We start from the raw sequence: 23832 nt of genomic DNA on the forward strand, positions 1-23832 counted from the left end.
TCCATTTTAAAAATAGCCGTGGGTACATGTCAATCCCAAACTCCGTAACTATCTCCCCTGGCAACCATAAGATCATTTTCAAAGTCTGTGGGTCTCTGTCTTGTAAGTAGGTTCTTTGTATCATTTCTTTTTAGATTCCACATATAAGGGGTGTCATACGATATTTCTCCTTCTCTGAAGAAAGTCACTTGGAAAAATTTTTTTTTAAGTAGAAAACAAAACTTTAATGAAAACTTGAAAGCTCCAGTATGAAGTAACAAAATCAACAACCTACAAGTCTTTCAGTCCTTTGCCTTTCAAGCAAAATATTCTCTTCAAAAAAATAAAAAAGCCCATTTCATAATAAATATCCCCATCTATAGGTTAGGCATGTCTGAGCTGATACATGGATATAAAATTCAAAAGAGAAGGAAACAAAAATATTTTAAAAATAAAAATCTGAATCCTTTCCTTGAGGTGTATTGCAATATGGTTACCAACATATGCAGCACCTTGTAATAATCAGGTTACTGATTGGAGTCCTGGAACAGCCCCTGAAATGAAAGAGCAAGAGATCCTAGTTGTTCATGAGTCACAGGTTGGCAGAAGAAAAACTGACAGTAACTGGACAGGTACTCAAATACATGAAATCCACATGTTCTGAACAATTACACACTCACTTCAAATAGCTAACAGTCTATATGGTTTTACAAAAGTAAGCAGCTCAGAGCCTGGAATATGGATAGTTGCCCTCTGAGTGATGGGCATTCCTAAAGCATACTTAATGCTTTTTTTTTTTTTAAATCAACACATGACTCCATATGAGGGGACCAGTCAAACATCAGATCCCATCTCACAGATTACCTTGGGTGTAGAAACTTCAGATGCCACTTATTTTGTTTTAGTTGCTCAGTTGTGTCCGACTTTTTGTGACCCCATGGACTGTAGCCTGCCAGGCTCCTCTGTCCATGGGATTTCCCAGGCAAGAATACTGGAGTGGGTTGCCATTTCCAGCTCCAGGTGGAATTCTTTATCTTCACTCTCTACTCCAACCCAGCACGATATTACAGGTCCTAGACTGAGGAGGTAGGAGCAGATAGGACTGAGGACGGACAGCTGAGACAACGAAAAACAATGATGTGGTTCAGCAACACTCCATTAAGTGCCCAAGTACATTAGGTACAGAGGGTGGTATTCACATGCCTGCTGAGTATGGCACTGTGGCCACACATGTGCCCAGAAACCGAGCCAACATGGAGAGTCCATTTCACAGAAGAGCACTGTGGTTTCCAGAACCTACCTGGCCAGACGACCTTCCTGCGAATAACTGTCACTTATGAGAGGAATGCTAAAAGTGAAAGTGTTAGTCACTCAGTTGCATCAAACTCTGCAACTCCAGGGACTGTAGCCAGCCAGACTCCTCTGTCCCTGGGATTCTCCAGGCAAGAATACTGGAGTGGGTTGCCACTTCCTTTTCCGGGGGATCCGACCCAGGGATCGAACTGCATTGTAGGCAGATCCTTTACCATCTGAGCCACCAGGGAAGTCTGAGAACGCTTAACTATGCCCTTCCGCAGAGTGCTTTTCCAGTGAAGATGTGCAGGTGGGGGCAGCGGCAGGGAGTGGACTCCTGACACTGGCTAAGGACCACTGTCCTGTTCCCAAACTTCTATTTCAAGAGCTCAAGTAGGGAGCCAATTTAGAAGGTGTATCTTTCAGTAAGGAGCACACAAACTCAAAAATCTCATTCCCTGTGTCAGACCTGATCCCATGTAATCCATTTCAGTGAGAGCTCACACCCATCCAGGGTGGCATGGCCAGGGCACCATATCTGTGGACAGAACTAGGCTGATTATTTAAATCCTGTTAATTCCCCAAACTGCTCCAAGCCCCAAATAAAATTATGGTTATGAGATCCTTACACTGCAGTTGTTTTAACTCTGCTCCCCTCCAAAGCACGAAGGGATCAATCCATATTTCTCATAACCACTGCTTGGGTGAGGTCAGGCCAGAGGGCTGTCAGAGGCCTTGAAGTCATACGCTTGCTGTGACAGGACCCTGGAGCCCAAGAGCCACTGGCAAGTCCACACTGCCATCCATCTTTGTGGGATGATTATGGGCAGTTTGAAAGCTAATTTTTGATTAGCATTAATCCTGGCTAAATTAAAGAGATCATAGTCTATAAAAAGTTTCTCATCTGGAGTGCCATAAATTATATATACGCTGAGGCACTAAATTTCTTTAGTTTGGGTGGGTCTGGCTGATCATTTCTGGCTAAAAGTAACCTCAACAGGTTAACCCAGTGCACCTTAGTTTATCCCAGAGTCATTTAAAGGTCTTTTTTTCCTTTTTAAAATATGTCATGAGGTAAAAAGGATAGGTCTATGGCTGTAGGATGTTTAATCTTTTATTTCTAAATTTTTATATATAAAAGTTTAAAGACCCTAATATAGAACACAGCATTAAAACAAACAAACATTATCCCTTTGAGACTCTGATGCCAAAGCCCTGCTCCCCAGAAGGCACCCCCACTCACTCATGGAGTATTTTGCATACAACTTCAGAGGGCTATAAAATCCAAACTGAAGGTCTGTTCTGGAAGAATTATGAGACAAATACAAATTTACTATTTTTAGAGGGGTTCATCTGCTTCTTTCCTCCACCCTTTCTCTAGTTCAGCCTTTAAAGACCAGAGAATTGCCAAAGAAATCTCTGAGGAAAGTATTACACTGACCTCCCTTGTAACTTCCTAGGGAGCATGCAGAAGCCGCTGTCAACTCCAAGAGGCATTCCAGAGAGACTGCCAGCTGCTCAGGGAGGAGATGCTCATCACTGGCTCCAAGCATCGCCCACCCTTGCAGCACCAGCTCTGGGTGCTGGGAACCACTTACCCATACAAAGCACACCTCCCTCTGTGTCTGGATGCATCTTTTAAAGTGAAAGTTGCTCAGTTGTATCCGACTCTTTGCAATCCCACGGAATATTCAGTCCATAGAATTCTCCAGGCCAGAATACTGGCGTGGGTAGCTTCTCCCTTCTCCAGGGAATCTTCCCAACCCAGGGATTGAACCCAGGTCTCCTGCATTGCAGGCAGATTCTTTACCAGCTGAGCCACAGGGGAAGCCCAAGAATACTAGAGTGGGTAGCCTATGCCTTCTCCGGGGATCTTCCTGACCCAGGAATCAAACCAGGGTCTCCTGCACTGCAGGCAGATTCTTTACTAACTGAACTATCAAGGAAGCCAGGATGTACCTTTGGTTAGTATCTATATTAGAAACCACATGTAATCAATCACCTTGCAGTCTCCATTCTCCACTGCAAGCACATGATCTTGTTCGTGTGTTTTAACCAGTCACGGTTGCCACTAGTCAAAGCAAGAGTGTACAAGTGCGGAATGGGGGAAAAAGGGACATTTACATCAATTAATTTTAGCAGCATCTTTATTGCAACAAAGAACCTGTAATAAAATGCAACAAAACTAATGTTTCACTTTACATGATTAAAAGCCATGTAGCTGAAAATGAGAAAACCCATAAACTTACTGGAGTGAGACATGCAGTTCTTTTTATACAAGTCAACGCTTAAAACAGCAGGCACTTTATGTTCTAAAATTAAAGACCTGAACTCCAATTGTGCTGAATGCAACATAAATTTGTATTTGGGTTATTTAAAAACAAACATACAAACACTACTTCTCTCTCTGTGAGGGACTTCTTAAATGATTACCTAGAACTGTCCTTTGACAAAGTAAGAAAAAGCTGGAGCCAGCACCTTGCACTAACATGCCTTCATATTTTAGGCTGCGAGATGGACAGGTGAGGTTGGGCTGTGGAAAGGTGAGTCAGGAAAGTTTCCTATGTCTGCTGGGAACGGACACTCAGCTTCCATATCTTAGTTTAGATATGGCCATGTCTCTTTGCTTACTTTAAATAGCTCTAATTTGGGTTCCTAGGCTTAAACAAGCACTTTATATCCCAAGCCCCAAACCTCCCACTACACCGAGGAAGACATGTTGAGTGTAACAATTTTAATTAACTTCAGAATGTCATATACTAATTAGAAGTACTGCTTCATTAATAAGCATGCTTAGCATTTACTTCAGAATGGAAAAATTAACCATTTTATGTTATCTTTAAAATGTTTCATAGGAATATATTAATAAATACTTCTTTAAAAATTTGCCTTTTCTACATATCATTTAACTACCATGAGTTGGGATATCTGGATGGAGTCTAGTACTGACAAAGCACTAAGGGGCTGTGTGGCCACGGGGATATTTTCTCCTCTCTATATGGAGGTTCCTCCTCTAAAAAATGAGAACATCAGGTTATATCAAAGATATAATAGCTTGAAAGTTCTGTAATTCTATAATAATGAGAGATCTCATCGGAATCATTCCACCTAAAGAGAGACAATATTACAGAGAGGTGGGATACACTTTTCTTTAAGAAATAAAACAGGTAAAAGTAAGCATCAGTTATCTATTACCTCATTCTTTTGAAAAATCATGCATGCATTGTGACTTCTTCCTCTTATGTATGAGGCATTGGAAACAAGCCAGGAATAGCAAGAGGGAAAAACCTTCATTCCAAAATTAATCTCCAGACCAAGGGGAGATAGTTAATATCTTCTGCTTCTTTCAGAGTGAAAAAACAGCCAATAATTATTGTATGAGGAGCTATCTTAACTATTGTTTTAGGTTCTTGAAAATCAGTCCAGTGTGAAAATCACCTATTATTTTCTTAATCCAACTCAGTCCTATAGGAGAGTTTCTTAAAGTAGCCCCACAAATGACTTGCTTTAGTCATCTGGAAAGCTTGTTAGAAATGCAGATTCCTGGTCTCCACTTAATCAACCAAATCCAAATCTCTAAGAGTAAGGTTCAAGAGTGCATTTCTTTTGAAAAGCATCCCAGATGAATCAGATCTTGAGTCTCGCTGCTCAACATACAAGCAACCATACCTACCTGATGGCTGTTCAAGTGCACTCAGTTATCAAACCTGCAAAACTCCCCGTTGATGTTTAACCTAGTGCTTTTTGGTTCTCATTAAAAATGTTGCTATACTCTTGCCTTTTAGTTTGTTGCCCATACATAGGGTAAAAATAGTTTTAGTGAGGTTTCTACAGATTGCCTGAATTGACTATGCTTTTCACATTGATTTTAAAAATCAAATTCAGTCAAGTTGTCTTTCTGCATGCAAATTCAGTCAGGTGTTTTCCCCCTCTATAGAAGGCGAATGGCCTGTAACTGACTGTCAGGGCAGTTAAACAGATGCATTCCTTGTGATGGGAGGAAAGCAGATGGCAAGAAGCAAAAGGAAAACACCTGTGAATCTGAGCGTCCATGAGGTTCCTCTAAGGTTTGTTTGGTAAAATACGAGATGCCATTTTGGAAACACAGCGATATTGGGTAAAAGGTTTCAAATGAACAACTGTCTAAAAGCTACTGTATACCATTTCTACTTTGCATATTATATAAGGATATATCCTCGGAGGCCAACTAGGTCCACAAACAAAAATCGTCTTCAGTAATCAGATACAAACTTAAGTCATGGGGGAAAATACTTTCTTGGGGAAGAATATTACCCAAATCAATTTAATTTAACATTGAAAAGAATATAAACATATCTCAGCATGGGAAAATATCATAAACAAGAAAATCAATACATATACAGTCATAGGGAAAAGTGTGGTACCTATAATACAGTATAAATACAAAAACAGCAAAACCCAATCCCCCTCCATGGACAGAACCACCAGGTCACCCTGCCATCTCTGGACCTCTCCCACCTCCCATGTGGCCCTCAAAGATGAAGTCCACATCTCAAGCACAGTTATCTTTACTAATGGAGGCTGTGCTCTCTAGGATTAGGACTCTATTCACTCCGTAATGGTGACAGAGAATAAAATTTTTTTCTCTTGGAACATTGTTTAGAAGTACTGATAATGACTTTCCAAACATTGAAGCTTGTGATAAAAAGGGTCAACTCTTGGGTGCCTTCTCTGACATTGGCTCCAATGTGACCCAGCTAGCACCCTAAGATTCTAAGATGACAGATCCCAATCAGCACCAATCAGCACTATGGGCTCCCTTAATAGTCAAGTGCTAGGGCTAAATCAGGAAAATGTCATGGCCATTCAAAAAATCACTTATAAGCTTTGAACACTGAAAAAGAGTCATGGCTGGCTGGGGATCAGTTTATGGTAAAGAGGTTGTCTGGAAACCTCTGTATTTTAAGATCACAATATTTAAATGATGCTCAAATAATTTATAAAGGTTCAAGAAAGTTTCAATTTGCAAGGCTTCCAAAATTAAGAAGAAAATAACAAAAAATTAGAATTAGAAATGTAAAAGTAACTGTAAGGAGCTTTTCTTCCCCTGAATAAAGTTAGTCTGTAACTGTTGGCAAGAGAGTGATTTCTTAATTCTGGTTTCCTTAACTAATATTCTAGGAGTTTAAATTTCAATTCTTAAACTTTTTCATGAGTATTTTTGGTCAGATTATACTTCTGCTTAGTTCTTAAGCAGACCCTTGCCTTCTCCTCTCCTTGCCATTCTCCACACCCTGGTCTCCCTGACTCCACCAAAATTCCCTTCCATTGCCCTAAAACTCTGGAACATTTCAGTGAGGAAATACCCAATGGAAAATGGCACCACTAAATTTTCTGAAGAATACGAGTGAATGTGTACTTTCTTCTTTTCCCAAAGGGAAAGGAACTGCCTGCAAATATTTAAGCTCTAATTATCTGATTAAAATTTTCCTGCCTGTAATTATCAATATTATAATCATGCTACATATATAGTTACTTGCCTTTATGTGAAAAGAAAAACCCACTCAGTCATATCATCAAAGAGAACCATTTATACTAGATACAATTTAAATTGGCTAAAAACTGGTCAGAGTTTGAATGAAACAAAGTAAGTGTCTTTAGGAGGCCACTAACTTAACCTTGAACAATCATTAATGATTGGTTAAGTCTTAGGTTTAATAGTGATTACTTTATAACATGCTGGATACACCCCAAGCAATGAAGCAGAAGCTAGTCAATTACATTTAAGTGCTATCAAATCTGTAACTAGTCAGAGATTCTGGAATTGAACCAAGCCAATCACTAATATCATCATATTTTAACAAACTCAGAAGTATACTGTAAAAATACACTAAGTCCATGAGGTTTCATAATGCTATTAAAAATGAAAATAAGGTAGTATGAATACATGGTGCTAATGTCTTATTTTTCTCAGTGATTTTCAAGGTATTGCTGGGTCCCTTAGAAATATGTGTCATTTAATTTTGTGTGTGTATGGTTAAGGTATTAGATTACTATCCACAAGCTGTAAACACCTGCATGGCACCAGATATACTTTCAGAAGTAGATGTTATGTGGCAAGTACCAAAATGTGATGATCAATTCTCTACTGATTAAATTTAAACTTCCTCATTTGGTTAAACAGCCAGTGTATACCAGAGTTCTACACAGGTCAAAATTATATCACTTTCAGAGCAGCAATACGTGATCCAAGGTTTTCTTGAAGGTAGTGCAAAAGGTGCAGTTCATAATGTTCTCCAGATTCAGGGACTCTTATGCTGTGTCTCTCCTGAGGATAGATCTTAAAAACAACAACAAAATCAAAATACAAAAAATAAGAACTTAGTATCTCCTTCCAAAGCTTTCCAGAGATTCTCAATGGGATTAATCACATGGAGCAGAGCTTCTCCAAGATATTGCATACACACCTCCAATGTAAAGGCTCCCCTCCTTTTTTTCTTTATCATTATTAAAAACCTTTTTTTTGGCCATGCCCCACAATGTGTAGGCTCTTAGTTCCTGTCCAAGGTAGGTACCAATGCCCCCTGCACTGCAGTGTGGCATCTCAACCACTGAACTGCTGGGGAGGTCCCTCTTCTTTCTGTAATTCCCTATGTATCACTAAGCTTACAGAAGGACCAATGGTTCTCCAAGTGTGGTTTGCAGACTTCTGGAGTCTTCAGAAACCCTTTCAAGGGATACACAGGGCCAAAACTACTTTCAGGACAAAACTAAGACAAAACTAAGACATTAAAGAATAAGCGTTTATTCACTGTGTTGGCACCTGCACTGATAATGAAAGGCAATGGTGGGTAAAACTGCTGGTGCCTTAGCATGAATCAAATCAGTGACGCACACTTTAGTAAATAGGAAAAAATGCCAGCTTCATTTAAGCAGAAGTAAAATTTAGAATTTTATTAAATTGCAACCCTTGAGCAGAGGTCTTTTTATATTCTGTGGTGATAAAATGGGCAGAATGCATAAAGCACTTCTGCTACAGGATGTCTGAAGGGAAAGACTTGTACAACTGAGTTTTCTTTCTTTTATCTGTGCCTTGAGGCACGCAAGCTCTTAAATCCCCAACCGGGGATCGAACCCATACCCCCTGCACTGAAGTGTGGCATCTTAACCACTGGATTGCCAGGGTCTCTAAAACTGAGCTTATAAATGGAACTCCATTTTCTCACTTGAAAGAAAGACATCTACGGTGATTCAGACTTGGCTATTTGGCAAACATTCTCTCAAAAATAATGTGAGCTGGCTACTTCAAAGACAACATTGACAGTATTTGTTGTTAGTGACAAATTTTGAGATTTTAAGTGAAAATTAGAATTTTGGAAAACTTGCATCTGCCACTACTATTTCATGAGTTTCCCAATACCTGGAAGACTTTTCTGTTGGGATCAGTGGTAGCATTAATGCATGTGATTTTTAAAATATTGTATGATGAAATCAGTCAACAATTAGAGGTGAACCAGTGTTTTCCAGATGACCAATGCATGGATAAAAGATGCATCTGAAGTACAAGATCCACCCAACAGACTATAACAGAGCATGAAAAGTTTATAGATACGGCTTCGGATTCCACACTAAAACTAACCTGTAAGAAAGTACCATTTGTCCAGCTTTAGTGTAGCAACAAAGAAGAACAGCCATTATTATCTGAAAAAGCTAAGATATTACTCCCATTTCTTAGCTAGGTATTTTGTGAGGCTGAAACTTCTTCACTTATTTAGCCAAAACAACACTGCACAACAGAAGTAGATACGAGCATTGAGGTGTTATTTCTTATTAAGTCAGATATTAAAGGGATTTACAAATATGTAAAACAGTACTAACTTTCTCAGTAAACTTTAAATTGTTTTCCCCCATTAAAAAAATGTGATCTGTGCTAATATGTAATAATAGTTTATCACTGTTAAACAAATAAATATTTTAAGATTTTCTTAGTCAATGTGAGAGCAATACTCATAGACATAACTCACGCAAACAAAAACTGTTTGGTATATAAAAGGGTCCTGAGACCCCTGAAAACTGATGCTATAGCTAAATACCTCATAGTTTACCTGAATAAATGCCAACTGAAACATAAAAGAAGGAAAAGTCACATTTTCATTTCTTACGAGTGTATAACCCATGCAAGGAGTAGAAACAAGGAAGGGAAGGAACAGTTTCTCTTAAAGGCTTTTTTTTTTTTTTTAATAATGGAGCAATGGAGGTGGGTAACTTTTGGTTTCTGCCCCACTGTCAATATAAAATAGAAGAAAATTAAAAGACCACATATTCAGGTCCTAAAAATCCTTTACAACAATGAAATCAAGCAGCATTTCCTCACCCTTCCAAGGGGAAGAAGAAAAGCAAAGGAGGATAATGAATGGACTCCTGTCATCTTGTCCACGATTACAAACTGAAAGCAGATACAGATACACAAGTCATGTAATCGGACAGGCAAATTTTCATCCTGACTTCGATAGAATAGAACCTTAACTTTTATCCAACCAGAGGCACTGCTAACTATGCCTATTATTTCAGTTCTCTTAAGCAGAGAGTAGCCACAGCTGAAAATTCAACCTCACTCCATAGTTTATTATATTCCAAAGTAACCAATCATGAATCATGACTATTTTAATCAGAAAATTAAAAGAACTCACCTGTAAATCATATGGCTTTCCAGCCCTCACTAAAAAACTCAGTAATATACTGGTGTGTGCAAAATGAACATTCTCATCCAAGAACCCATGTAAGAGTAGTAAACGATTTGGTCTGGAGAAATGGAAATATCAGAGGATGAGGTAAAATAGAGAATATGGGAAAACTACTTAACTTGTTAAAACTAACCATAACCTACTACAATAACTTCCTTATACTGTAATGTTAGAATAAGGATTCAACATTTCAATATTAAATTAGTAATATATCAACCAGATGCTACATGTAATGAAAAAAATTAAATGTGTTCAATTTTTTATTAAGATATTATCATACATTAATAATTACAGCATATCCCTAGAAAAAGAATAATCATATATGCTATTTGTAAAATATATGGAAGCAGAAATGGGATTTTTTCCACTCTGAAACAGTGGTGGTGTGCTGTGCTTAGTTGCTCAGTTGTGTCCAACTCTTTGAGACCCCATGGACTGTAGCCTGCCAGGCTCCTCTGTCCATGGACATTCTCTAAGCAAGAATACTGGAGTGGGTTGCCATGCCCTCCTCCAGGGAAACAGTGGTATACTTAATAAGCTTCTTTTAGCACTTAAGCAATTGCTTCAAATATAACTTGCTAAAAAACCCAAATTATATGAACTAGCCTATAATTCAGCTTTAAGAAAACAGCCATGCTTTCTAGTAATCCATAAAATATTAGTTTTATTTTTGTCATATTTGTAGCTTTCCTTATTATTAAAGACAATCTTAAAAAATACAATTTTAAATTTATAATTTTAATTTTAAAGCTTGAACTTACTCAGAGGGGAATTTTTCTGCTTGCATGGCTACAGATCCTAAGTAATAGCCCTGTTCATTCTGGTCAGGGTGACCCATGTAACGTTCCGTGTAGCCTGTATCATAGAAGATCCACAGAGTGACTGGGGCCCCAGCAATAGCAACCTACAGAAGACAACAGTGACAGTCAAACGCGGTTCAGAAAAGAATGGTTAACACTGAGAGTCTGTAACTGCAAATTTATAGGCTAAAATTATCTTTAGGCTTTAGCCTCACAACTGCGGTCTCAGGCTACTCAGAAAATCAAAGGGGAATGCCAAGGTCAAGAACTTGATACTTAATGAGTCAGATAGCTTCATGTTCCACAGAGGTGGCACACACTAAATCCTTAACCTGGGCTGGATGAAACACAAACATGAGTCTCCATGAGAAGAGGAGGCTGAGCTAGAACATATGACTGCCTCGGTGTAATGAGGAAAAACACGGGACAAGCGCCAGCTTTACATAGGAAGGGCAGTCACTTTCTTCTTTTTTGTTCTTTTAGCTTCCGTTGGCAGTACAAAATGTAAAACAATGAATGAAATTTATTTACGTACTAAACACTTGTCTCATTTTAAGGCTCCCACACAGTTTTATATTTAATTATTGTAATTACTTTCTTGACAGCTGCAAGCCTGAGAAAATTATGGCAGTATTCAGACTTCATTTCGTGGTTATTATAAATAAAGATTATCTGAATATACAAAAACCTTATCACTTTTATTCCTAAAAATAAATAATTTCCACTGTAAAATAAAATCATGTTAATGAAATATTAAAAAAAGAAAAATGCTACTCATTATTTCCATTTTCTTAACAGTTTTTAGCATCTTTTTTCTAACATATTTTTCTAAGAGTTTGTTTATAAAGTTGTAATCACTGCTTATATATTTAGTAGTTTATTCATTTGGCACAGATTTACTTAGGACCTACTATGTGCTAAGCATTGTGCTTGGCTGCTGAGGATACAGTATAAGGCAGATAGATCCCTGCCCTCAGAGGCTGTAGCCCAATAATTAAACAAATAAGAACAACCCAATAAGAATGTGGGTTTTACTAATCATGACTATCTCCCATAATATTTGGCATATGTCTGTTAATAGCTAATAACTGATCAAGCGGACAAGTATTTTATACAGATATATACAGATAAAGAAATATAAATATATATCCCACAAGTTGACAAGATAAATCTATTATTTCTCATGGCTGTTAAACACACAAACCCTAACATTTCATAATACTGTCAACTTCAGAAATTTGGTTCTTTTCTTGTATCTCAATTTATAGAAAATTCTACCCTTATTGCAAAAGAAATACCATAGGAAATCACATACCCTGAAGATATCTGACCTCTGCATTAACGCCATTAGGGACAGGTATCCTCCATAGGACCAGCCATGGATGCCCACACGATCTAAGTCAATGAAATCATATTGAGAGGCTAGATACTGGAGTCCTTCCACTTGATCGTCAATTTCTATTTGACCCTGTCAAAAAAGGGAGAACATTTCACTGATTCTGATAAATAAAAATCTCATTATAAGAGTGTTTTGAAAGCTGGCAGATGTTCTTACTAAAAACACCTGTGGTTTTTTTTTTTTTAAGAAAAGAACTTATTATTGATTGAGATTCTGTGGCTTGGAAAAAATTTTTTTACCTCTATTTAGAGATAGGAGCCTATAGCTTCTGTTGCTAGCCTGTCCTAGAGTTTAGTTACCCGTTAGTCACAAAGTTCTTTCCTACTGCAACCCCAAATGTCCTTTGTCATGTGGGTATTTCCCATTTCCATTTGTTCTGTTGTCTGCTAAGAGGTCAGCATCTTCCTTGTAACAAGCCTTCCTATACCCAAAGATGAAAAATTAGCCCCCTTAAGTGGATGACTAATTTTACTTCTCTTTAAAACTTCATGCAATAAAGTAGAAGGAATCACTCTTGAGGTCTTGTCTTCCTCTTTGCCCATTATCTACCTCTAGGAATTGAACATACAGTTTCTTTAAAGTCCTATATAGTCCTAATTCCTATCACCACCACCCTATCTGTATTACTAGGCCTGCCAGTGCACACAATCTCACTTCACTGAGCCAAAAACAAAAATAAAAACAAAAACTTACATGAGAATACAACATAAGGTCAAAGAACTGGCTGTGGGAGAAAATCCCCATGTCTTACTCAGCATGTCCAATACACTGGCAAACACAGTAACTGCCTTACTGTGCAAAAGGAACATCGGATTCTCATCATTTCCCAAAGCAGCAGAAAGGACATGGGGCATCTCTAAAAGGTAGCATTTAAAGCTTCCTGTAGAGAGAAAGAGGCTTGTCACAAGGAAGGCACTAACCAGTTGGTTTCTCTCTTCACAGAGGACAGAACAAATCTCAATTATTCCTCTTAATAGTGTACAGGATGCTGAAAACTAAATGTGATGCCTTCTGGCTAAACTGGACATAAAAAATAGAAAGAGAGGGGGTTTCTATGTAAAGTGGTTCTTTCTCAGCTCCACAGAGCTACTTATAGGTGGACTGGAATAGCCTAGTGAGGATCAGGTAGCACCTCCCCTCCCACCCCAAACACACACTCACATATGTACACACGCACACTCACTCACAGTCCCTTCCCCATTTCTGTCTCTGGGATTTCACATCAAACAAAGCACCAAAAACTGCAAATGTCTTTAAAAGAGAAATGCTGGTATGCTCACACACCATTTTATACTTAAAGGCGCCTTCAAATTTAAGCCCTCGGTGGCAGGACCCCCTGTTGTCTATCACCACGACCACATAGCCCAGAGAGGCCAGGGTGTTCAGTCGGAAGTACTTCACGCCTTTAAACCGATTATTCACCAACTGCACCTGAGGAAGAAAGACAACTTCAGTGAAACGTATTCTATGGTGACACACAAAAGCAAATGAGAGAGGCAGGATGCTGCTAAAAACAGAAAGCTTACATTTTTAATATTATTTTGCCTATAAAATGAAATTATTTTTTTGTGGCAAGAATACATAAAATGGACCCTCTTAAAAATTTAAGTGTACCATACTGTATTGTTAATCATAGGACAATTTTGCACAGCAGATCTCAAGAACTTATTCAACTTGCATAATTCAGGGTTTTTTTTAAGGTCACTGTTTAGTAACTCCCTCTTTCCCCTTCCCTGATATATTTTTAAATTAACTTAAATCTTTTCACGTTTATGTTCTTTCTTTTCTTTCTTAACTTCATATGCAAAGTTAGAGGATTAATGAACAATTACAGACTTCAAAATCATAATCTAGATATTAACTACAAGATAAATGATTCAGTCTATTCCATAAAAAAGTTACAAAAATGATTACTTCTACCTTGAGAAAGAAATGCACCCTTCAAATGATGGAACAGGATCATTTTTTTTTCTCCCTACCTGTATATTCTGGGATTGTCTCTGACCAGTAGAGGGAAAACTTCAGTACTTTAATAAAATAGTGACCAGTCAGCTTACTTTTTCCTGTTACACAGATCAGTGCAAAAGGTGATGATTCTCAAAAAACTTTCGCATCCTAGAAACTATACTTCAAAATGACTGAGAAATTAAATGCAGTTTACTGCTTCACCAGAAGTAAATTCTCCAGTGAAAAGACTTTAACTAATGGGCAAAAAGCTACAGAAGTTCAAGGTTTTGGTGGACACTAAGAGGAAAGAGGAACTAAAGAGCCTCTTGATGAGGTGCGGGAGGAGAGTGTAAGAGCTGGCTTAAGACTAAATATTTAAAAATTAAGATCATGGCATCCAGCCCCATTACTGCATGGCAAATAGAAGGGAAAAGGTGGAAGTAGTGACAGATTTCCTCTTCTTGGGCTCCAAAATCACTGCAGACGGTGACTGCAGCCATGAAAACAGAAGACAATTGCTTCTTGGCAGGAAAGCGATGACAAACCTAGACAGTGTGTTGAAAAGCAGGGACATGACTCTGCCAACGAAGGTCCATACAGTCAAGGCTATGGTCTTCCCAGGGGTCACATATGATTGTGAGAGCTGGACCATAAAGAAGGTGGAATGCCAAACAACTGATGCCTTCAACTGTGGTGCTGGAGAAGACTCCTGAAAGTCCCTTGGACAGCAAGAGATCAAACCCATCTTTTGTTTTGTTTTGTTTCATTTCTTGGTGCCAGAACCTGGGACAAACCAGTCAATTTTAAGGAAGATCAACCCTGAATATTCACTGGAAGGACTGAAGCTGAAGCTGAAGCTCCAGTATCCTGGGCATCTGATGTGAACAGACGACTCACTGGAAAAGTCCCTGATGCTGGGAAAGATTGAGGGCAGAAGAAGAAGAGGGCGTCAGAGGAAGAGATGGCTGGAAGGCATCACTGATGCAATGAACATGAACTTGGGCAAACTCCAGGAGACGGTGAGGGACGGGGAGGCCTGGAGTGCTGCAATCCATGGGGTCGCAAAGAGTCAGACAACTGGGGGACTGAACAACAACAACAAAGACAGATAATAAACAAAAAATGCATTCTGGCAAAATTGAGAAAGTGTTCTCTGGTGGAAACCATTGGGAAAACCAAGTCAGTCAGGAATTAAAATAAGAATTGATGCTATCTTCACTCAATCAACATCTACTGATCATTTACTGGGCTAGACTGGAGGTGGGTGTGTACAAAAATCTTCCTTTTGAACTTCTGGATGCTTAGTTACCACTGTAACAACTGCCAAACAGATCTTTCTGTTTCTATACTTGCTTCCATATAAGCTATTCTCATAGTAACAGAACGATGTTTTAAAAATGTAAACCAGGTATGACTTTATAGCTTGCCTCCTTCTAATGGTTGGGCATTTAGATCAAAGATCTAAACTCCTTACCACTACATTCGAGACCCTACAATATTTGGTCCTTGGCTATTTTCTCTCACCTCGTCTCATACCATTTCTCCCCCTTGAGCACTGTATTCCAGTCTTACTATCGATTATATTGAGTTGGTTCTAACCCCAGGACCTTGACATTTATTTTTCCCTTAGATCTTTAACGTGGCTCATCCCTTCTCATCCTCTGCAACCTTAGAGAGCTTGCTTGACCTTCCGATCAGAACCCTCATATTAGTCACTTTGTTATCTTCCTTCTCAACAATTATTCATAACACTGCCATTATATGAAGTTATAGAATTTACCTTATTTTCCTCATTAATCTTCATGAGGGTGGGACATTAGTCTGACTTGTTCATTGTGGTATCCTCACTGCCTAGAATACTGCTTGGTACATAACAGGCACTCAGTAACTATTTGCTGAATGAATGAATGAAAAATAGAGAATGATGGTTTTCCTTTCTACCTTGGAAAGAGGTGTTTGGTGGGCAAAGGTGCTTGTTTTTCAAGGAAGGGAGCTGCAAAAAGAAGTAGTAAGCCTAGAAGAGCACAAATACGAACATATAAAAAAATTAACTCACTTCTTTGCCTGCTGTAAATCACCGAAGACGGCCTCAGTTGCCTGATAGAAACATTTTCCCCCAGAGCCAGTGTTTTTGCCTTTGTAGCCTCAAGGCCTGCTTCTTCTTAGAAGAAGGTACTTACACATAATGCCCTTTAGCACTAAGAATCCAAAAGTTTTCTTCAGTTATCAATTCTTCAAAACCTGTACTCTGCTATTTTAACCTCACTTATGCATTTATGTTTGCAGAACAGTGTCCAACACATAGGAAGTATCGTAAGTATCTGTTAAATAAACATTTTTACTTATTTATTTTTAAAGGTATTCACTTTTATTAATAACCATGTATTGATTTCACACATAGTTGAAATAAAACTTTTTACAATCCACGGTATGATCCATGATTAAATACACATCAAAAGTACAGAGAAAGACATTCATTTTTTGATATAATGATGTGAGATTTGTGACTTTAACGCTTACCAAACAAAGCCTAGGAAGCACTTAGTAAGCATGATATACACTAATTCCATGCCTTTTCCAGGAAGGGTTTCTAACAGGTTTCTAGGTTGCTGCTAAGTCACTTCAGTTGTGTCCGACTCTGTGTGACCCCAAAGACAGCAGCTCACCAGGCTCCCCCGTCCCTGGGATTCTCCAGGCAAGAACACTGGAGCGGGTTGCCATTTCCTTCTCCAATGCATCAAAGTGAAAAGTGAAAGTGAAGTCGCTCAGTCGTGTCTGACTCTTTGAGACCCCATGGACTGCAGCCCACCAGGCTCCTCCATCCATGGGATTTTCCAGGCAAGAGTACTGGAGTGGGGTGCCACTGCCTTCTAAATAAACAACACTACTGTTATCAGTAAAAAGTTTAAAGCAATAAGCCTTAACAACTTCAAATAGAATTATTTGTTGCTTTCCTTGGTTTCACTTATGTCCTACTGCAGGCACTGCTACATTTAATCAGGAAGTAATTCCTTTCATGTTATGAATTGAGACATTGTTCCTTATTCAAAAAGACTTCCACTTTGACCTGAATACCCACCAAGGGAAGGAAAAAAAAAAGGCTTGGATCACTTTTAGGATTTAATCAAATTTTGCAAGGTTACTGTGTGCTAGTAGAAAGATCTGGTCTTACATTAAGGAGTCTCTTCATAACTAATCAAAACGATTATCAAACACAAGGATGAATGATCTCCCAATGGCTTGAAGTGCCAACCAATTTTATCACTCAAAGTCTTATGGTGACATCTCCCTGCAGACTGAACACCAGATTTTCCTCTGGCCTCACCAAAGAACACTTTGAGAGGCAAACAGCCCTATTTTAGTGGTATTAAGCACATTCACACTGTTGTACAACCACCACTGATTTCCAGAGCCTTTTCATCATCTCAAACAGAAACTTCAAATCTTTAAACAATAATTCCCTATCCCTCCCCCAGTCCCTGACAAGCTCTACTCTACTTTCTATCTCTATGAATTTGCTTCTTCTGGGTATCTCACACAAGTGGAATAATACAATATTTATCCTTTTGTGCCTGGCTTATTTCACTTAGCACAATATCCTCAGGTTTATCCATGTAGCATAAGTCAGAACTTCCTCCTTTTTTAAGGATGCATAATATTCCTTTATATATCTTATTTTGTTTACCCATTCGTCTATCAATGGACACTAGGGTTGCTTCCACCTTTTGGCTATTGTGAATGATGTTGCAATTGACACTGCATACCTGTAACTCAAACAAGTATCCGAGTCTCTGCTTTCAATTCTTTTGGGTATATGGCCTGAAATGGAATTGCTGGATCAGATTACGATTCTATGTATACATTTTTGAAGTACTGCTATATTGTTTTTCACAGCGGCTGCATCATTTTACATTCCCATCAGCAAAGTAGAGTTCCAATTTTTCTACACCCTTACCAACATTTATTATTTTCCTTATTATTTAAAAAAGAGCTATTCTAAAGGGTATGACGTGCTATCTCACTGTGGTTTTGATTTGCATTTCCCTAATGATTAGTGACACTATCTTTTCATATGGCTTAGACTTTTTAAACTTAATTACTAATGTAAGGGGGGCTTCCCTGGTAGCTCAGACGGTAAAGCATCTGCCTACAATGTGGGAGACCCGGGTTCAATCCCTGGGTTGGGAAGATCCCCTGGAGAAGGAAATGGCCTGGAAAATCCCATGGACTGAGGGGCCTGGCAGGCTACAGTCCATAAGGTCACAAAGAGTCGGACATGACTGAGCGACTTCACTTCACTAATATGAGGAGTCCTTTAGTCTTAAAAATCTAGATAACCAGCTAGTTTTTATAGTATGTTTTTCACATATCTCATATTTCATTTCTTCATTGGGAAGAAGAAACATCCTTCTTTTTTAAATAACAGAACATGTAAAGCTTTTAAGAGTGCCCTGTAGTTTCTTGAATTTCTTTATATTACACCTTTAAGTTCACAAAGATCTGGCTTTCAAGTTTTTAAGAGAAGTCTCATTTAACTCTTTCATAATTTATGTGTAGATAACTACAATGAAAATCATGTTTTGTTTGTAAAACACATTAAACAATGGCAAAGTGACAAGTTGATATATGATCATCACTGCTGAGATGTTATGGCTTATGTAGCTACCTTTTATGTTTTCGATAACTTGACACCTAGATACACTTCCAGATCTGAATTACTGGATATAACTACAAAACAGGATATTTACTGAATTCTAGAGAGTTGTAATTGGACCTCCCTGATGGTGCAGCAGATAAGAATCCATCTGCCAATGCAGGAGACACAGGTTCAATCCCTGGTCTAGGCAGATCCCACACGCCACGGTGCAACTAAGTCCATGTGCCACAACTACTGAGCCTGTGCTCTAGAGTCCAGGAGCCTCAACTCCTGAAGCTGGGAAGCCCACGCACCTAGAGCTGTGCTCTGCAACAAGAGAAGCCGTCACAACGAGAACCCGCGCGACTGCAACAAAGAGTAGCCCCTGTGGCCAAACCTACAGAATGCCTGAGTATAGTAAAAAAGACCCAGCACAGTCAAAAACAGATTAATTTTAAAAAAGAGAGAGAGAGTTATACTAGGAAAAAAACATATACATATGTATAATTCTAACTTCTTTAGGGGCTCAATGTGAGATATATAACCAAGATTAAACTTTAAAAAAAATTACCAGTTAACCAACTAACCTAACCAAAACACTTTACTCTGATAGTAAAATTTCCTTAATACTCACATGCTACTATTTAACGCAGGAAAAAAAAGAAAATCAATATGTAAACTTCTTGCGGCGCTGAAGAATAGTATGTGCTGTACTAAGCTGCTTCAGTCATGACTCTTTGCGACCCCGTGGACTGTAGCCCAGCAGGTTCCTCTGTCCATGGGGTTCTCCAGACAAGAATACTGGAGTGGGTTGCCATGTCCTCTTCCAGGGGATCTTCCCAACCCAGGGATCAAAACTGCATGTCTTGGGTCTCCTGCACTGGCAGGCAGATTCTTTATCACCAATGCCATCTCGGAAGCCTCGGGTTTAAAGTCTGCTGCTAAGTTGCTTCAGTCGTGTCTGACTCTGTGCAACCCCACAGATGGCAGCCCACCAGGCTCCCCCATCCCTGGGATTCTCCAGGCAAGAACACTGGAGTGGGTTGCCATTTCCTTCTTCAATGCGTGAAAGTGAAAAGTGAAAGTGAAGTCACTCAGTCGTGTCCGACTCTGTGTGACCCCATGGACAGCAGCCCACCAGGTTCCTTTGTCCCTGGGATTCTCCAGACAAGAATACTGGAGTGGGTTGCCATTTCCTTCTCCAATGCACGCATGTGTGCTAAGTTGCTTCAGTCGTGTCTGACTCTGTGCGACCCTATGGACAGCAGCCCACCAGGCTCCTCTGTCCATGGGATTCTCTAGTCAAGAATACCAGAGTGGGTTGCCATTTCCTTCTCCAGCAGCTGCCTTAACTAGCTGATAAAAGTATTATAGCTTGCTTGAGAGATCTGGCCTTAGAATGAAGAGGGGGAATTCATTAGGATACCAAAGGTTTCAAAAATATCTGTTAAGATTCTTTATTAATCAAGACATTTAATTATTTAATATCATTTTCCAAACAAGTTCTCTACCTAGAATACAACACATTTACTAACTGACATGACTATTACATTCCCCATGACAGTTACAGTCCACACTGTGAATTAAGAAATTGACATTGAGGGAATTCCCTGGCAGTCCAGTGGTTAAGACTCTGTACTTTCACTGCCAAGGGCCCTGGTTCAATCCCTGATTGGGGAACTAAGATCCCACAAGCAAAGCAGCATGGCCAAAAAAAAGAAAGTGACACTGATTTTCAAATTCGCTACCTAACAAAACCCAGCTTCCTAAACTCCTAAACTGGGTAATGAGAGCATAAGCCAGAGTCAGTAACAGCAGAGGCTCAGCAATGCTCAAATCTTAAACAACTGACCAGACATTTAAATAACAAATTATCTAAAAAAAAAGAAAATGAAAACACATACACATAGGTACAGAAATATGCCTACCTGAGGACCACCATATATAAACAGCACAGTGGGGTATTTCTTTCCAGGTTGTAGATCATGAGGTTTGTACAACATCCCATACAATGTAAATCCAGTAGTGCTTTCAAAAGAAAAAATTTCTGGAGGGGTATAGTCAGGAAGAGGACCTGGGAGGAGGTAAACACATTCTGTAAAGTTCTTATGGGAGCTTGACAAGCTGAGCGAAAGGGAAAAATACCATAAACCCACTACCCTAATAACTAACTATCCCTCCTTTAGACGAGAAGCAAGAAATTAAGCACAAATAGTTATATTTAAAAAGGAAATCTAATGAAGACATCAAATATCCATTTCAGAAGCAGACACAAAGTATTATCAATAATCACTGGAGCCCAGGAGGTATTTACAAGGAGAACACAAATACTTCACTCTCCGCTTGTATAACTTATCAATGGTTAAGCCATATACCTGATGAGAAACTGAGAGCACAAATTAACTTAACTTCCTCACAGCAGGTGCTCAAAACACATTTCTTTATGATCATTAGACAATAAGCCTAATCAGAACCCAGAAAAAAAATTCATGATCAGTGTTTGAAAGCTTCACAGACCTCTCCCAAGTCTGTGTATACTGGATGATGTTCCAGTTGAAGCAGAGATCAGCATATTACAAACTCTAATTGTGGACACCAGAACATACCTATACCTTGTGGTTTTGCACTAATTTCTTAACCCCTTAGGAGATATTTATGAGTGAAAATACCTAACAGAAAAAAGGATTTGGGTACAAAATGAATTAAAAGATATATTAGTCCATTATTTATATTTAAGAAATCAAGCATTTTAAATTCAGGTAATCATAGTGCTCTTCACTCCCATACAAAATGAGGATTTATCTTTTATTAAGATGGCCATTGCAACTGCTGGTAGAAGTTTAAGAAAGCTACCAGCTGGCTATTCCTTAAAGCTGCAGCTTCCCTGCTCGTATTACTAGTTCAGTCTCCATGACATTCGAGTTCAGTTGTTTACCTGGAAAATCATCCAAACATGAATAAATCACTTCCTAGCTGTTATCTTGATTATTTAATTTTTTATTTATTTATTTTTTATAGAGTGCTCTCTTTTTTCAAAAATATAAATTTACTTATTTTCATTGGAGGTTAATTACTTTACAATATTGTATTGGTTTTGCCATACATCAACATGAATCCACCACAGGTATACACGTGTTCCCCATCCTGAACCCCCCTCCCTCCCTGTACCATCCCTCTGGGTCATCCCAGTGCACCAGCCCCAAGCATCCAATATCATGCATCGAACCTGGACTAATCTTGATTATTTTAATCTTATTTTCAAAAAGGCCTTCCAGTCTTGCTCCTGCCTGGAGTAAGAAGTAACCAGCCTTATTTGATAACTGATAGACTAGGCGGGATGAGATCAGCCAGCAGCCGAAGGACAGGCGGTGGTGAGGGGCGGGAAGGCTCTGTCAGGAAATGTGGACCTACGACACGGGTTTAGAGCACTAATGTACTAATCTTGCTAAAGATAGGGTTCAGGAGAATGAGTACCTGCTGAATCCAAGAGTGTGGCCCAGAATTCTTTTGTTTTGCAGGTTGGGTCATCGTCAGGACTTGACAGCTTGTAAAGGGACACACAGTGTGGGTTCTTCTGGTTACTATACTTACTTATAAAGAAGTCACAATGCTAGAAAAAGGAAAAACAATTACTTTTCCCCCAGGGAAAACTAAAAAACAGTTATCTGTTGCTATATCTGCACTGATGCTACAGCAGGAGTATGATAACAGTCTGACCATTTATGTGAATATATATACAATGTTAAAGTTGAGGCTAAGGTTTTTATAGGCCATTTCACTTTTCACGTTACTAAAAGGAGTATTATATGAGCAGAGATTTTTTATATGACAGGAAACCCTTTTCAAACAGGGACTTAATACCCGGCTGATGCAGCAAGAGTGTGAATAACCACGGTCAGTCAGCCTCGTCACCTCTCCAGGATTTACATAACTGACCACATACAGGTGATGTTCTAAAGGAGAGTCTTTGGTGCCTTCAAAATATACCAGCTTTCTGACTTCATCAACCTGGATCTGTCAAAATAACAACATAAAAATCAGTGCTAGTATGACCTTGGCAAGACCAGTCAATTTTACTCAGAATCATCTGAGTCACACTCTGACTTGTGCCTCTCTTTAAAAATTTGTCACCGATGTTAATAGCTTGAGTTGGTTTTGTTCATGTCTTAATAGATCCTGTTCAGAAAGTTAAAAGGACACCTGAGCTGCATGCTGCTGCTAATTTCCTATATGGTAAAATGTGTGCTTTTCTTAAAATAAAAAAATTATTTCATTAAAACGACTACCCTTTACAGAGAAAAAATATCTATATCACAGCTCAGGTCAACCATTCACGCACACCTAAGAGAGTCTAATTTTAGCATCCTGTCTATTTCTCAGTGCAGCAGTATCTTAGGCAGTTTTTTGTTTTTTGTTTGTCTTTTGTACAAATTTGCAAAAATGTTTTATCTATTGGGTTGGGGAATAACTCTACTCAATCACTCCAACACTTTCAATACTGGCATAGTTTATAAATAAGTATGAAGGATCTTTTAAGTCTTCATTCAGAACACAAAAAAAACTGCCAGTACACTCACAGCTGAATTCACTTAATATTCCTCCCAAATTACAGTGAGATTCTAAATAAATGGCTTTTATTGTTCCTTTTCAAAATCTTCCAGCAGCCTACTCAAATAATGTTTAATAAAATCCAAACTTTTATACAGAAAACAAAGGTGTATTTCTAAAAGCAAATACTTTTAGATGCCACATTTTCTTCAAGAAGCTTCTTAATCATTGCAAACATATTTTAGCATGCATGGATATAGAAATAAACACAGTTGACATTAAGTAAGGCCTATATGACATAGAAAGGATACAAAGGATAAGAGATGGCAGAACAAACTTTCATGAAGCTTCACAGGTATGTGTTAATCTGTGTAAAAGGTCAGGACTGGTTCTGCTCTTGACTTAGCAGTTAGAAGTCAGGCCTTTCAAAACTAAATAAATAGTTAATTCCTTATTCCTTTTTTCTTTGTTTCATGTAACAGCTTTACATCAGAATCACCTGAGGGG

General features: G+C 38.6%; 1 protein-coding gene across 6 annotated transcripts in view; it reads right to left on the reverse strand.

Annotated features, from left to right (window-relative positions):
- Window positions 1-3401: 3401 nt before the first annotated feature.
- DPP8 (dipeptidyl peptidase 8) overlaps window positions 3402-23832 on the reverse strand; it is a 53483-nt gene continuing 33052 nt past the window's right edge. For 5 of the 6 annotated variants that reach the window (XM_042252051.1, XM_004010233.4, XM_042252052.2 and 2 more), the window contains 8 exons: window positions 22639-22791; window positions 22252-22387; window positions 20706-20851; window positions 13479-13625; window positions 12111-12263; window positions 10757-10899; window positions 9942-10053; window positions 3402-7591 (listed from right to left, as the gene is read on the reverse strand). In XM_042252051.1, coding sequence (XP_042107985.1) covers window positions 7469-7591; window positions 9942-10053; window positions 10757-10899; window positions 12111-12263; window positions 13479-13625; window positions 20706-20851; window positions 22252-22387; window positions 22639-22791 — 1113 coding nt within the window. In that variant the 3' untranslated portion in view covers window positions 3402-7468. Of the gene's footprint in view, window positions 7592-9941; window positions 10054-10632; window positions 13075-13478; window positions 13626-20705; window positions 20852-22251; window positions 22388-22638; window positions 22792-23832 lie in introns of those variants that run through there. The other variant, XM_012180743.5, reaches the window with a different exon arrangement.

The sequence above is a fragment of the Ovis aries genome, chromosome 7 (assembly GCF_016772045.2).
Source record: "Ovis aries strain OAR_USU_Benz2616 breed Rambouillet chromosome 7, ARS-UI_Ramb_v3.0, whole genome shotgun sequence".
Classification (NCBI taxonomy): domain Eukaryota; kingdom Metazoa; phylum Chordata; class Mammalia; order Artiodactyla; family Bovidae; genus Ovis; species Ovis aries.